The 17,387-nt window shown below is 37.2% G+C and overlaps 1 protein-coding gene across 2 annotated transcripts in view; it reads left to right on the top strand.

Moving 5' to 3' along the window:
* Positions 1–17,387, top strand: part of tmeff1b (transmembrane protein with EGF-like and two follistatin-like domains 1b) — a 33,879-nt gene that overhangs the window by 14,974 nt on the left and 1,518 nt on the right. For both annotated transcript variants that reach the window (XM_062991985.1, XM_062991984.1), the window contains 5 exons: positions 8,360–8,469; positions 10,216–10,345; positions 15,218–15,241; positions 15,339–15,438; positions 16,482–16,630. In XM_062991985.1, the coding sequence (XP_062848055.1) occupies positions 8,360–8,469; positions 10,216–10,345; positions 15,218–15,241; positions 15,339–15,438; positions 16,482–16,630 (513 nt within the window). The remainder of the gene's footprint in view (positions 1–8,359; positions 8,470–10,215; positions 10,346–15,217; positions 15,242–15,338; positions 15,439–16,481; positions 16,631–17,387) is intronic.

The raw sequence follows: 17,387 nt of genomic DNA, 5'->3' as shown, positions 1-17,387 counted from the left end.
CCTGAAAACCTTGTAGGGGTATATGGCATCATGAACCAGAATATCTTTAAGCAAAATCTGTCTGGCCTGACAGTGATCCAATACATCAGATTTTTGGTTGTTGGTTCAAATCCAGGCTCTGCTATGCAGCCACTGTTGGGCACTTGAGCACGGCCCCAACCCTGTGTGCTCCAGGGGCACTGTACAATGTCTGCGCCTGTGCTCTGACCCCGGCTTCCAAACAAGCTCTGTACACGTTACAATGTACACATGTACATTGGCTTCTCAAAAAGCAATTGTGACTGACCACAACTATTATATTTGTTTCTTTTTTTTTATTGTTTCTTAATGCCAGAAGGTTGACATTTTGAAAAATGATAGTTTTGTGGCATGTCTGTGATTTATTTTTTTTCTACAAAATTAAACAATTGACAGAACATCTTCCAAGAGTGGTGATTCCATAATTTTTGCAAGGGGTTGTATAAAGACTGTCCATGTGCTTTAATGGAAAGGTTAAGATTAATGGTTATCTGACACATGCTTATTTGTTTTTAATAGAGCCAAATACTTAATTCTCGAATATAAAGGTTTTTTTTTAACTTAAGATTATCATTACAATTGTTAGGCTGATATTGTGATATGTAATGAACATTGTACAAAATTTCTGAAAATGTATAATATGGGGAATGTTAACCAGTTAATAAGTCACTTTTGTCAATTTGCTTTTTCAGTGTCTGACCTCATTGACTTTCTTGAGTGAATGGGCAAAAATTCCCACAGGCACACACACAAATGTTGTAACAAAATGAAAAGCAATACCTCTATTATTATGTTTTTACATCACTTGACCTTTTTACTTAAAAACAAAACACGATTTGCATTAAAAAAACAAAATGCTTAATTTGTGTGAGAATACAAATACGTTTGAAATGCAGTCAACTTGCAGCTGTATTACATTTCACTGTGTGCTGCTTTGATTAAGCATTGTACAACCCCTGGCAAAAATTATGGAATCACCACTCTTGGAAGATGTTCTGTCAATTGTTTAATTTTTGTAGAAAAATGCCTTCTGGCATTAAGAAACAATAAAAAAAAGAAACAAATATAATAGTTGTGGTCAGTCACAATTGCTTTTTTTAGATCAAGTAGAGGAAAAAAATATGGAATCACTCAAATCTGAGGAAAAAATTATGGAATCACTCTGTAATTTGCAGTTTAAAAACAAAACATCTGCAGCAGATTAGATTTGCTAATTATTCTTCAGTTTAAAAAGAGTGCTTACACCTCGGAGAGCTGTTGCACAAAGCAGATTGTCATGAATCATGGTTCCAACACAAGATATGTCAGTTGAAACAAATGAGAGGATTATAAAACTCCTTCAAGAAGATAAATCATTGTGGAATGTCGCAAAAGATGTTGGTTGTTCCCAGTAAGCTGTGTTTAAAATCTGGACCAAGTACAAACAAAATGGGAAGGTTGTAAAAGGGAAGCATACTGGTAGACCAAGTAAGACATCAAAGCATCAAGATAGAAAACTTAAAGCAATATGTCTTGAAAACAGAAAATGCACAACAAAACAAATGAGAAACAAGTGGCCGGAAAGTGGAGTCAATGTCTGTGACTGAACTGTAAGAAATCACCTAAAAGAAATGGGATTTACATACAGAAAAGCCAAACAAAAGCCACCATTAACACCTAAAAAGAAAAGAACAAGGTTAAAGTAGGCTAAAGAAAAGCAATCGTGGACTGTGGGTGACTGGATAAAAGTGATCTTCAGTGATGAATCGCGAATCTGCATTGGGCAAGGTGATGATGCTGGAACTTTTGTTTGGTGTCTGTCCGATAAAATTTATGAAGATAACTGCCTAAAGAAAACATGTTAATTTCCACAGTTGTTGATGATATGGGCCTGCATGTCGGGTAAAGGCACAGGGGAGATGGTCTTCAATAAATGCCAAAGTCCACATTGACATTTTGGACGCTTTTCTTATTCCATCAGTTGAAAGGATGTTTGGTGATGATGACTTCATTTTTCAAGATGATAATGCATCTTGCCATAGGGCAAAGGACGTGAAAACTTTCCTTCAAGAAAACATATAATGTCAATGGCATGGCCTGCAAATAGTCCGGATCTCAATCCATTTGAAAATCTCTGGTGGAAATTGAAGAAAATGGTCAATGACAAGGTTCCAACCTGCAAAGCTGATCTGGCAACAGCAAGAGACAGTTGAAGGCAGATTGATGAAGAATACTGTTTGTCATTAGTTAACTCCATGCCTCAGAGAGTTTAAACCATTATAAAAGCCAGAGGTGGTGCAACAAAGTAATAATGGTGCAGTGTTTTCTAATGATTCCATAATTTTTTCCTCAGATTTGAGTGATTCCATATTTTTTTCCTCTACTTGATCTAAAAAAAAGCAATTGTGACTGACCACAACTATTATATTTGTTTCTTTTTTTATTGTTTCTTAATGCCAGAGGGTTGACAGTTTGAGAAATGATAGTTTTGTGGCATGTCTGTGATTTTTTTTTTTTCTACAAAATTAAACATTTGAAAGAACATCTTCCAAGAGTGGTGATTCCATAATTTTTGCCAGGGGTTGTATTTCAGTTTCAGCCAGTAAACAGTTAGTGACAAAATGAAAAGTCATCACTGTGCAATCATAATCCTATACTGAATTAGACGCTGGTTAAGAAACCAGACAGAATTAGCAGCAACTTAATCAAGAGAAAAACTTTTTTATGGAAGAGTAAAAGAGGAAATATACACTTTACACTTCTGAGCTGAGGACTGTTTAGTTACAGTTGATTACATTCTTTTCAGAGCTGAGTGGCTTTTAGACAACTTGGTACAAAACACAGGAACATAGCTCAAGAATGGACACCTCATTACAATTTGAACTTATGGATGCACACTCACGCACTTGCACTTTCTCTCACACACAAACCCACATGTACACAAACTCACACACACTCGCTCAACACACAACCCTGCACTGTTGCTTTTATTTTAATGTATGTTATACAGTATATTCTTTTCCTCACGTTTCATTTACTCAGTACTGTGTACTGACCAACACCACACCGAAAATGTGCCTTGTATTTAAGTCTTAAGTAATCTTTGATCGAGTAGGATCAATTGTGTCTCTACAGCTCAATTAACCACGCCTTAAATTTCTTTGCTTGCTGAGACTGAAATACAATGCTTATTCAAAGCAGAACACATTGAAATGCAATACAGCTGCGAATTGATTGCAATTTCAAGCTGATTTGTATTTAATTCTGACACACATTTAGCATTTTTTTATGCAAATCCTTGTGTATTGTTTTCAGTAAAGAGGTTAAGTGGCAAAAACTACGTAATAGAGGTATAGCTTTTCATTTTGTCACATTTACAGCATGTCACTATGAAAAAGCAGTGACATGCGTGTATTGGATTTCAAATTTTTTCACTGTAGTGATTGCATTTCAAATGTCACTAATTCCTCTTCATACAAAGATTGAGCAATTTAATATAAATGCCCATGGTTTTGTATTGGAATGTCTAACAAGCTAATAGTCAGGTGTCCCAATACTTTTGTCCATATAGTGTATACTTACATATACAGGGTGTCTTAAAAATAAGAAAACACCCATATAAAAACAGAATGGTTAAGACAAGCTGTTGGGGAAGGGGAAAACCTATTAGGCCATGTTACCAACATGGCAGCCATCTTGAATGCCACCATCTTGGATTCAATATCAGTTTTTTAAATGGAAAGTTAGATGTGGGACACATCAAACTGGTGGAGAAATTCACCAGAAACGTAATGGTGCTGTAACTTTATTTTAAAACAGTAATTTTATGTGAAGCCAGAAAATTGATCTTAAGATCTACAGAAGGTGTGTTTAATATGCTGTACACTATTTCCAAGTGTTAAGGCTATACTTTTCTCCCATTCCTGATGAACTTTCACTAAAACATTTGGCTATATTAGTAAGAGCATCAACAATTACATCTTTAGGATGAACAAGTGCCTTGATAAATAAAAATCCAAAGGGGTTGATTCAGGAGAACGAGTTTTAAAGAATGCTTGTTTTTGTTATATATACATAAATGCATGTAAAGTACAATGAAATTCTTCATTTTCATATATTCCAGCTTGTTTGGAAGCTGGAGTCAGAGCGCAGAGTCAGCCATTGTGCAGTGTCCCTAGAGCACATGGGGTTAAAAGCCTTGCTCTTGGGCCTAACAGTGGCTGCATAGCAAGGCTGGATTTGAACAGACAATCTTATGATTGATAGCCAATGCTCTACCCACTAGGCAACCATTGTCCTATGATTTAAAGGAGGAAAGACTGCAAGCTCTCGTGGCACAGTTGGCACCAGTAGTGGGTAATTTAGTAAGAGAGATGGTAAGAAGGCCTGCTAATAAGGTTGCTTAAGTTAATAGGCTGGTGTGTGTAGGAGAAATCCATATGATGTTTTACATGATGGCAGAGCTTATTTACAACATTTAGCAGATGCTTTTATCTAAAGTAAATACAGTTTGAACAATTGAGGGTTAAGGGCCTTGCTCAGGGGCCCAACACTGGCAATTTTGGGGTTGTGGGGCTTGAACCAGCACACTTCTGATTACTTGATCAGTATTTAATGATTAAGCTACCACTGCCCTGGTTGTATCCAGAGTATTTTAAACTGGATACAAGCTAAAACTAAAAGCCAGTAAGATTACTAGGATTACAGAGCAGATTACTAAGTAAGACAAGGGAGCAGCAGAATGGAGGAAGGCTTTAATAGGTGATGTGGACGCTGGGTCTAAGGAGCATGTAACTGTTTTTTTTATTTTTATTTTTTTATTTATTTATGCATTTTCTCCCGAAGCCAATTAGTCTTCTGCTGCTGGGGATCCCGATTGCGTTCGAGGAGGGTATATTGGCCTTCTCCACGCCCCCTCAGACGAGTGTGCAGTCCTTCGATTCCTTCTTTTTTGCCTGTACATCAGTGGATTTGCACATGAGGCACCTCCAGTTCTGCACAGGTGCTTCGGTCTGCTAACCAGGGTTCTTGCACAGTGTTTGAAGACCCCACCCAGCAGGCTCAATGGCCGGTAGCAGAGCAGAGATTCAACCTGGGGTGTTTAGAATCTCAGTACTGGTGTGCTAGCGGAATATCCTGCTGAGCCACCTGGGTGCTGTGTTTGATCTTTTGACCAGTTCATGTATGTATGCTGGATTTAGGTATACCTACCCATGCATGCTCATATAGAAGGCAATGCATAAATAGTACATAACTTTAATACACTGCCTGGCTAAGAAAGTCACTAATATTTGGTTGGACTGTCTTTAGCTTTGATTACAGCCCTCATTTGCCATGGCATAAACAGCCTTATACAATGTCATAACATTTATTTCTGTCAAGAGTTGTGTTATTTTTGGCTGATCCACTCCATAAAGTCTTCTCCAGCATGCACCTGAGACTTTGGGGTAAACTTCAGGGCTTTGTGGTGGCCAAATCATGCTCCCTAAACCATTTTTAAAAATTTGAACTTGATGAATCTAGGCATTGTCATCTCTGCCCATGCCATTAGAAAAAAACATTGATTTGGTCATTCAGTACATTTAGGTAATTAGATTACTTAAATTCATTGCCAATGTTGCTGAGCCTTAATTTGACCAATTATAAGCAACCTCAGATCATAACGATCATAAGGGCGTGTGCAGTCGGGACTTTTTCATACTGGATGCATCACTTCATGCCCTTCCCTTCCTCCCCTTAGATGTCCATTACTCTGGAACAGGGTAAATCTGGATTCTTCAGACCACATGACCCCTTTCAGTTACTCTATAGTCAAATTTTTATGCTTCATATAAAATGTATGCCTTTATTCCAGTCTCACTAACAAGTTTATGGCCACACTGTTTTGTCCCTGTGCTTTAAGTTCTCATTGCATGTGTGGGTGTAAAGTGAGTTTGTTACTCTTTTTATGATTCAACTTTGTATTCAAGTCAGGGTTTTTCCAGAAAAAAAGGGTCGAAAAGAATAAAAAAAAAAAAAATTAAATAAACCTGTACATGAACGCACCTATGTGGAGGCTTTTATGTTACACCACAGAGAGTAAGATGCATCTCATGTGTTGCCTGGGTCATGTAAAAATCATGGACAAAATATGGGTTGTTTGAAAAAAATTTTGGAACACCCTGCTTTAAGTGATTGCCAACCATAATTCTTTCAGGTTTTATTTATTTATGCATTTCCCCCCTTTTGTCCCCCCCCATTTAGCATAGTCAATCATTTCTCTGCTGCTGGGACCTTGCCAGTTGTGCCTGCTAGGGGCAGCCAACCAACAGGTAGCAAAGCTGAGATTTGAACTTGGGGAGTTCAGAATCCCAGCGCTGGTGTGCTAGCGGAATATCCCGCTGTGCCACCTGGGTGCCCCTTTCAGGTTTTATTAATTAGAAATATTAAAGCAATAAGCCACGAGAGACCGTGCGTTACTGCGATCTTATCACGGGGAAGGTTGTTTTGGCACGACGCGAAGCGGAGTGCCTAAAACGTCTTTCCCCATGATAAAATCATAGCAGTAACGCACGGTCTCTCGTGGCTTATTGCTTTTATAAAACGGCGGTCAACATAAAATATAATAAAATACAACAATGTTCAATTTATACAAAGAGCATTCTTCCGCGACCCCAGGTAGTTTGTTAACAGTGTTGCTAGGCAACATGAGGGCGAACATAACATTCACTTTTTCTTTTCAGTGGCGTATTAAAGCAATAAGCCACGAGAGGCCGTGCATTACTGTGATTTTAGCACGAGGATGACGTTTTTGGCACAAGTGCCTAAAACTTCTTTCCCCGTGCTAAAATCATAGCAGTAACGCACGGTCTCGAGTGGCTTATTGCTTTTATAAAACGGCGGTCAACATAAAATACAATAAATACAACAATGTAAAATAAATAAAGCATTCTTCCGCGACGCCAGGTAGTTCGATTAACAGTGTTGCTAGGCAACACGATGGTGAAAATAACATTAAATTTTTCTTTTTAGTGGCGTATTAATATGGAATGATGTACGGTGGTCATAGGTGTGCGTTTATCGGGGATTTTACAACGGCTTCGAACGCGGCTCAGCCAATCAGATTTTAGGACCGGAACTATCCGTTTTATAATAATATGGAATGATGTGAGGTGGTCATAGGTGTGCGTTTATTGGGGATTTTACAACGGCTTTGAACGCGGCTCAGCCAATCAGATTTTAGGACCGGAACTATCCGTTTTATAATTGTGCATTTTAAACTTTAGTATAATCACAAAATAAAGTTTTTAAAGAACCTTATAAGCAAGCATTCAGGGCTGATGCTATTGTTTTAAGTATGAATTTCAGCTGTATTTAACATTATGTATAATATTTCAGATTACACACAATTAATGGACTGCAATACATTGCAAAAACAGGCACTGTAGGGCAGCAGTGTTACTGACAACAGTATATTTTATCCTACCTGCTGTTAAAGGTACTGATTAATCAAACATTTTGCACAGCAGCAGTGTTGTTAATGAAGCTTCTAAAAAGAAAGAGTGTACAGTTTGTGCAGATTGTTTATGGTGTCTTTGCATTACAGTTGCATTACTTTAATTGGCCTTAATCTACTTCTTAAATAATAGGCTTTAATTACAAATATTTAGTTAATACCCACCAAATAATAAAAAGAAAAATGCAGGATATAAATAAATTGAAGATATTGAGGAGGTGTTAAGAGCAGAATATACAGACTTATTTTAAGTGATTACATGATTAGGACTTCACTGTAAAGGTACAAAGTTAAACTGTTTAAAAAAAAAAAAAAAAAAAAAAAAAAAAATCCTTAGAGTAAGGACTGTTTATCAGAGGAGAGCTATGTCTCAGTCCACACACAATATCCTACAGTGTGCCAGAAATAGCCTTGGCACTGGTTAAATCTATTATTTTAGCAGTTAGGATGATATTTGTTACAAAATATGCCATCCGCTGCATGTGTTGCCTGAAATAGTTACATGCTGATGAAGTGTGATATTGCTAATTGATTTTATTTAATCAATATTCCCATTTTCACTTTTTTAGTTTACTCATTGAATTTATAAACACTTGTGAAATTTGTTTAGTAAGATGATGGTTAATCACTCAAATTTGTTAATGTGTGACCGTTACTTTTTAAAACATCCTCCAGATTTGGGTAATGCAGGCGGGAACAAAAAAGATGTTTTTAGTAGAAAAATGTTATACTATTATTTTATTATTGTTGGTTTTGACTGAAAACCTGAAATTATGGGGTGCATAGGTTTAGTGTGTTAGAGTATGTGTTCGATTGTGTCTGTGTACACTACTGGTGATATATAGTTTATTTGTGTGACTGTTCCAGATTTCTCTGAGAAGAAGAGTGATTTACGAGTGTGTGACACTTCAACATGTCGCTTTGGAGGAATCTGCAAGGACAGCGGTTCAGACCTTAAATGTGTATGCCAGTTTCAGGTAAAATTTCTTTATAGATGTCAATTTTGTCATATACAGGTCCTTCTAAAAAAATTAGCATATTGTGATAGTTCATTATTTTCCATAATGTAATGATAAAAATTAAACTTTCATATATTTTAGATTCATTGCACACCAACTGAAATATTTCAGGTCTTTTATTGTTTTAATACTGATGATTTTGGCATACAGCTCATGAAAACCCAAAATTCCTATCTCAAAAAATTAGCATATCAAGAAAAGGTTCTCTAAACGAGCTATTAACCTAATCATCTGAATCAACGAATTAACTCTAAACACCTGCAAAAGATTCCTGAGGCTTTTAAAAACTCCCAGCCTGGTTCATTACTCAAAACTGCAATCATGGGTAAGACTGCCGACCTGACTGCTGTCCAGAAGGCCATCATTGACACCCTCAAGCAAGAGGGTAAGACACAGAAAGAAATTTCTGAACGAATAGGCTGTTCCCAGAGTGCTGTATCAAGGCACCTCAGTGGGAAGTCTGTGGGAAGGAAAAAGTGTGGCAGAAAACGCTGCACAACGAGAAGAGGTGACCGGACCCTGAGGAAGATTGTGGAGAAGGGCCGATTCCAGACCTTGGGGGACCTGCGGAAGCAGTGGACTGAGTCTGGAGTAGAAACATCCAGAGCCACCGTGCACAGGCGTGTGCAGGAAATGGGCTACAGGTGCCGCATTCCCCAGGTCAAGCCACTTTTGAACCAGAAACAGCGGCAGAAGCGCCTGACCTGGGCTACAGAGAAGCAGCACTGGACTGTTGCTCAGTGGTCCAAAGTACTGTTTGCGGATGAAAGCAAATTTTGCATGTCATTTGGAAATCAAGGTGCCAGAGTCTGGAGGAAGACTAAGTACCCACAGTCAGTGATGGTCTGGGGTGCCATGTCAGCTGCTGGTGTTGGTCCACTGTGTTTTATCAAGGGCAGGGTCAATGCAGCTAGCTATCAGGAGATTTTGGAGCACTTCATGCTTCCATCTGCTGAAAAGCTTTATGGAGATGAAGATTTCATTTTTCAGCACGACCTGGCACCTGCTCACAGTGCCAAAACCACTGGTGAATGGTTTACTGACCATGGTATTACTGTGCTCAATTGGCCTGCCAACTCTCCTGACCTGAACCCCATAGAGAATCTGTGGGATATTGTGAAGAGAAAGTTGAGAGACACAAGACCCAACACTCTGGATGAGCTTAAGGCCGCTATCGAAGCATCCTGGGCCTCCATAACACCTCAGCAGTGCCACAGGCTGATTGCCTCCATGCCACGCCGCATTGAAGCAGTCATTTCTGCAAAAGGATTCCCGACCAAGTATTGAGTGCATAACTGAACATAATTATTTGAAGGTTGACTTTTTTTGTATTAAAAACACTTTTCTTTTATTGGTCGGATGAAATATGCTAATTTTTTGAGATAGGAATTTTGGGTTTTCATGAGCTGTATGCCAAAATCATCAGTATTAAAACAATAAAAGACCTGAAATATTTCAGTTGGTGTGCAATGAATCTAAAATATATGAAAGTTTAATTTTTATCATTACATTATGGAAAATAATGAACTTTATCACAATATGCTAATTTTTTGAGAAGGACCTGTATGTGACTTTTCACATTTCCATTGTATTTATCCTAGACATACAAATTACGATGATAATTATAAGTAGCTTACATTATGTGATGAAGTTAAGGTTAGTATTCATTTGTTTGTAGTAAAATATTTCTGGCTTTTGCCACAGTGCCATGATAAGTATATTCCAGTATGTGGATCTAATGGGGACACTTACCAGAATGAGTGCTTCCTAAGACAGGCAGCCTGTACGCAGCAGCGCCCTATCTCTTTAACCAGTGTGGGACCCTGCTATCTTGGTGAGTTACTGCTTACATCTCAATTTAATTTTTTAGTTTGAATGTTTCTTGTCAAAATGGCATATATACTATGAACTGTGAACTATGAACTGTGTAGATGCTGTACTATTAAACTTTAACCATTTTCATAATGTCTGCTTGAATTAATGGTTGCTTTTTGCTACAATTACATGTTTTATAATAACTGCATATGATATGTGCAAAGATCATAAGATCATATAGGCCCCTGACTGGAACACCCAGTGAGAAAACATGTTTTAATAGCTGAAATGTTAGTGCATCAATGAGGCAGATTTAAACCCTGGATAGGAGCAGTAGTGGGCTAGAATAATATGACATTTTAAACTCAAGTAGCAGCCTGTACCATTTTACCTTTTTCTTATTTAACCCAGGAGACCCAAGCAATGATATCCCTAAAAAAAAGTAAATTGAAAAGTACTTTCTCTCAGTGGTGCCTCCACCATTGAATAATTAGGGATAAAGGTCACAGTATGAGCACATTACCAAAAAGGTGAGAGAGTTTTGCCTGATGCTAAAATATCATGCCTCAAAAAGTGTACCTGCTTTTTTGAAAGATTATAATTTACACAAACTAGCTTTGTGGCTCTCTTTAATAATTGCGTATGCAATTGGAGCATGTGGGTTTCTATATACCACTGCTGCATTCACTGCCTGAAAGTCTTGGATGAATCTCCAGTCATCTGGTTGACACACCAACATTTTCACCTAAATAAAATAAAAAATTAGGGGTTCAGACCAGGGAATCTTAAGGCTCTTTGACTGCTTCCGGCTTCAATGAGTACTGATTGAAATGGACAATAATCCTACTGAATCAGATTTTTAATTCTCACAGGCTTCGCCCCCTTTACCAACCCAACATCTTTTGTTTTCTTTAGCCAACAACTGGCTTTGTACATCTGCCAACCTTAGGTGTATGTCTGTAGGCAACAGACCTAGTATGGCGGTGCATGTGAGAAATCCCTACAGACCTGGTTGTTTACTAAACTGTTCTATTGACATGCATAGTAATCGAAAGCCTTTTTTCAACTCTGGTTAGATTTTTTACCAACTCTGGTTGGTAAAAAAAAAAAAAAACTGTTAATTTCCACTTTAACATGTATGACTTATTGACTTCACAGAGCTCAGGGCCCAATTCTTGCCATTTGCCATGTTCAGGCCTTGCTAACGAAACATGCGGTACGGAACCCAGTACATCAAACAAATCTCTTGGACGACAATTACCAAGACAGAGCAAAGAATATTCTGGGAGTTTGGCAAAAACAAGATACACTAGTTTTAGACCAATAGATGTTTTTTAGAAAAAAATTATTCTTCAAGACATTTTTTTTCTTTACCATATTGCCCTGAAATCTACATCTGATCCTTCACTAACATGTGCTGTGCAATGTATCTCATCTGGTGATATGAAAACTACTCTCTCATTACTGTCTTGTTCTCTAGCCAAACCTACAATATATTTAGTGATCTTGGTTACTGCATCAGAGCTGATTTTTCATTGTTCACAGTGGGGAAATCAGACTCTGATGCAGAAAGTGCCTTACTCCCAATCCTACACACTCAGGTGGTTCAAACAAATATTCTACAGTTGGGTGTCCCATGGACATAGTAACTGAGTGAAAGGAAAAGTAGAATATTGGACACACTATTGAAGTACACTGAGAGAGTTTCAGGTGGTGTGTGTCTGTGCTTGTGTTCAGTTCAGTCGCTTCCCTAGACTTCACCCTTCAGTCTGTCTTGGGGACCTTTAGCTGGTTGGCCCCTTCATCACCACAGGAACAGTTCTTGGTTATGTGTCCCTTTTTCCTACAGTTATAGCATGTGACTGATACTGTTTGGGCAGTTCTTTGAAAATGTCCGGTCTTCCCGCAGCCATAACACATTGTATCCAGACCAGCAGTGGGGCCGCTGTCAGTATGTCCACCATGACCCTCTTGTAGTGGCCATGCTCTGAAACATGGTGAGACTGGCTGCATGCAGGTCCCTGCTTTTTCTATTTTTTTTTTTTTTTTTTTTTTTTTTTTTTTTTTTTTTAATGTATAGTCTACATAAAAACTACATTTTAGAGAACTCTTCATTTCCTGTCTGCAGAATAAGCTCTGTGTCAAATGGAAATTCAGGAATGTCGAATTGAGCTAGCCAATGTTGTGACTGCTAAATGCTGAAAATGTAAATGTAAATGTGACCGTAACCTTCGGGGAACAGTAACAATGTGTCATCTGATAAGGTTTATGAAGATAGGGCATCTTGAGATGGAGTGGACTTAGCCTGTGGGTTGTCACTCACTGTTAAGGTCATGAGCAAAGGTTCTACAAAAACAACATTATTGGTGTCTTTGTTTTTCAAACTGGCTGTAAAAGTGAATGAAAAAAAATCTCCAAAATTTGCATCCATGTAGTGCAGCGCAAAGGGTACAAAAATAAATTCCTATTTCACTACCCTCTTTAATTCTTCAGCTGTATCAGAAATCCCAGAAGGTAGGCTTAATTTATATAAATCATGTTTAATAATCACTCCAATTGTTGCTGGTGACAGTTTGTAAGTCTGGTCCAAAAAAGAAAAAAAAACAGTTTAGACAGGCAGTTAATTTTTAACACTTAAAGTTGATCTGTTAGAATGGAATATCAATTTTAGAGTAATATTTATTTCCCTCCAGCACTGTATGCAGCTAATATCACAGTGTCATTATACTACGCTGCACACTTCTTCACCACAAATCCAACCACATTCTCAACAATAACAATTTGGTGAATCTGTACAAAATCTGAGCCCTGCAGCAGAGCCATGGGCAGACTTATTCCAGCACAGCACTTCATTTTATTTATTATTATACCTCCATTCCTGCATTTCAGGCCTGCAACACATTCAAAAAAAAGTTGGGACGGGGGCAATTTAGGGCTAGTAATGCGGTGAAAAAACTAAATAATGATGTGATTCCAAACAGGTGATGTCAACAGGTGATTGTAATCATGGTTTGGTACAAAAGCAGCATCCAGGAAAGGCTGAGTCTTTGATAAGCAAAGATGGCCAGAGGTTCTCCAGTTTGTCAACAAATGCGTGAGAAAATTATTGAAATGTTTAAAAACAATGTACCTCAAAGAAATATTTCTCCCTCTACAGTGCATAATACCGTTAAACGATTCAAGGAATCGGGAGGAATTTCAGTGTGTAAAGGCCAAGGGCGCAAGCTTAAGCTGAACATTGTGATCTTCGATCCCTCAGATGGCACTGCATCAAGAACCACCACTCAACAATAGCTGATATAACCTCATGGGCAAGGGATTACTTTGGCAAACCTTTGTTAAGCACTACAATACGAAGTTACATGCACAAATGTCACCTAAAACTTTACTTTGAAAAAAAGAAGCCTTATGTTAATCATGTCCAGAAGTGGCGTCGACTTCTCTGGGGTCAGGGACATCTAGGATGGACCATCACACAGTGGAAATGTACAGAATACCTGTACATTTTTTAATGACTTTTTTCCTGATAAAGCTTTGTCCTTATAATTCTGAAATTGTTATTTTTTTAGTTCTGGCAACCCAAACTTAACCTAAAATTCTCTGCTTTGCATTGACACTAACTTGCTGTTGACATCATTGTACTTGTGTAAGTCCTAACAGGTGCAATGTTGTGGAATTTTTCTAAACATCTTAATGTCACTGCTTTGAAAAAAAAGATGATTCACTAGAGGAAGATTTAATACATTGTGTGGAAAAATAGAAAATAGCTCAAGTCTCTCAACTGTACACCTACAATGAGTGTTAGAAGTGTATGTTTTCCTAACAAAAAGGCTATTACGTTTAAAAGTATTCAAAATTCCCCAAAACTCTTGAACCTGATACATTTTAACCAGAACAAAACATGCTATTTTGTCATTACCATCATAGTGTCATTTTAGTGATGAGAATGGTCTACCACTCAGTGTCTGATTAGTGTGTCCTTTTAATTGATAAATGGGGCACAAGGGGTGAGAAAGTGTACAGAGCAACAGGCTAAGAGTAAAGTCTTAACTTGCATTTGTAGTGACAAACTGTGTTAAGTATTTCTGAGCTCATCTTCTTTTATTTATAGTAAAACCGTCTCGTTTACAACTACTTTTGATAACTCAGAGCATTGCAATGTAACCAAGTTAACTTTTTTTTTATTTTTACAAATTTTTTGCCCATACTTTGTTGGATTCACGCATAATGCCAGTCTCGTGCACAGAGTCTCACACTGATCTTTTCCAACCCAGAAGACTAGTGGCCAATTTTGTCTGCGGCAGGCACTGTCAGTTGTGCCTGCTAGGGGGCACCCAGTGTAATCATGATTTGGAACAACAGCAGCATAAAATTGTGTCTTTGAGGAGCAAAGATGTGCCCATGATCTTTAATTTGTCAACAATTGTGTGAGAAACCTTTTTAAAAACAATGTTCCTCAAAGAAAGATTAAAAGGGATTTGCATATTTCTCCCTCTACTATCTTTAAGTAATTCAAGGAATCTGCAGGAATTTCAGTGCATTAAGGGCAAGGGTGCAAGCCTAAGCTGAACATTGTGATCTCCGATCCCTCAGACGGCACTGCATCAAGAACCATCACTCATCAATAGCTGATATAAAAACATGGGCAAGGGATTACTTTGGCAAAGCTTTGTAAAGCAGTACAATATGGAGTTACATTAGCAAATTACCACTTAAATACCTTACATAAATACCACTTACTGTTCAAAAAAGAAGCCTTTTTTTTTTTTTTTACCGAATGGACACAAATGTCCTACTTCAAAGTCTTTTAACTCAAGCTTAAAATCTAAAAAATCTCTTCCTTCCCTATGTATATGTGTTCTGTATGTAACAGTGCTGTATCTTTTTGCAGATAGCTCGGGGTCTGGGAATGGGGGTAAGAAAACATTTATATTTTATATTTAGTAGCAGCATGTGAAATTATTTACCTTTTTAAAAAAAGAAAAAAACTTATCTATCCTAATGTCTTATAGATGATGACGGATCTGGTACAGATTTAAGCATAAAACCCCCCAAATGTAGCAACTGCAAATACGGAGCTGAATGTGATGAGGATTCAGAAGATGAGGATTCGTAAGTATTTAATCGATGTTTTTGTGCTTTTAGATTTTTCCAAATAAACTATTGGACCCAAACATGTCCACATTTTACATCTACTTACATTTTCAGTACAGAATTTGTTGATGTACATGACTGCAAAAATTGCCTGGTTGTTGCTACTGCTGTTGTTAATGATTATTCAACCCCTATATAATGTTGCTGATTTTAAAACGTACTGCTAGTCTGTATGACACAATATTGAGTTACATCATGATTAAACGTTGGTTTACTCAATAATTTACTCAATAATTACCCTTAATTTGCTGTTGTGTGTTATATAAACTCCACCCATAGTTGTGTTTAAGGTGTGCTGCGACCACACTGAAAACTAAGGAGCTGAGAAAAGCTGAGATAGGAGATATTTACTGACGCACTTTTAAATTTTTGTTGGAAACTGTGAGGACGGGAGGAGTAGTAATTGGTCGTGTCTGACAGACTGAGAGAAAGCTTATAGTCTTGATTTAGCGCCATCTGATTTTCACCTTTTTTGACTGCTCAAAGAAGATTTTCATGTGATTACGATGTGAAAGCAGCGGTGCTACCATGGCTAAGCACTTAACCAAAACCATTTTTTGCTGATGCCATTAAAAAGTTGGTACGACACTGACACAAAGTGACTATGTAGAAAAGTGATGTAATTTGTTTTTGAAATTCTTTATAAATAGTTTAAAAAGGTGCGCAAACTTTTTAAAGAATCTTCATATTTTAAGCATGTATTTGCATTATGTTAAGGTACAAGAAGGTCCATGCTGTTCTATTAGTAAAATAAATCACATTTACAACAAGAGGCAAGATGTTGGTTTGCAATATTCCTTGTAATCGTAAAGAAAATGTTCTCTATATTAAATAAATAAATAAAAAGTCAGACAAAAAATCAAGGTCCTGAGAGCTGAGGCTTGTGAAAAAAAAATTACTGCAAAATTTAAATAGTATTAAGTCCTTTGATGTTAAACCAAGAGCTTTTGTGTGGAATTACTAAATCTAAGTCTGACTTTTTTTTAAAAACAAACAAACAGGTGTTCGTGTAAAATTGATTGTAGTGGGCACAATGAAAACCCAGTGTGTGGTACAGATGGAAACTCTTACAATAACCCCTGTCTTGTGCGGGAAGCGTCATGTTTAAAACAGGAGCAGATTGATGTTAAACACCTGGGGAGATGTCAAGGTAAGAACATTAAATCCAATTAAAATGTTATTAGGACCTGTTTTTTTGTAGAATACTTCTCTTGTTAGTTCTCTTGGTTAAATGTGCACAGTCAACTCCAGAACTATTGGCATACTTGGTGAAGATGGGTAAAAGTGTCTTCATGATTAATTAACTGATAAGAAAAGCTTATTGTAATGATCATTATGAACTTATAATGTGTACCAAAATTCCTCTAAATATTCTTTATTAAAATATATATATTTTTAATTAGACTTAAGCACCTGTAAGCACAATCATTTAAAAGTTTAAAACAACTAGAGCTTTAATCAGTCTCCCTGTAAGATATTATTTTCCCCAACACACGCAGTAATGAGGGTAGTTAAAGGGAAAAAAATTGAATAATTAGATACCGCCTCTGCCAACAAAGTATTTAAATGCCAGGAAAAAAACATTGTACAAAATACAAATGTTACCACTTGGAGTTCACAAAATGTTTCTGAACCATGTTCTTTGCTCAAATAAGACAGAAAAAAATGTGGCAACAAATGTTGGCATAAAAGTAAGAATTGTTAGGAAAAATATGACCTAATCATCACTGTTAAAAGTGGTTAGTTTTGGTAGGAGGAGAATTTTAATAAAATTATTTTTTTCTCTAAAATGTACTTCCAGTTATTGTTGGATTGGTTGCATTTTAAGTGTGGGTTTATGCTTATTATTTACTAAAGCATTTATTTTCTTTATATTTGTAACCATCTTCCCATCACCATATATTCAG

The sequence above is a fragment of the Trichomycterus rosablanca genome, chromosome 3 (assembly GCF_030014385.1).
Source record: "Trichomycterus rosablanca isolate fTriRos1 chromosome 3, fTriRos1.hap1, whole genome shotgun sequence".
Lineage (NCBI taxonomy): Eukaryota > Metazoa > Chordata > Actinopteri > Siluriformes > Trichomycteridae > Trichomycterus > Trichomycterus rosablanca.
Note: the sequence above shows the minus strand (reverse complement) of the source record. Positions and strands in the feature narration are given on the sequence as shown.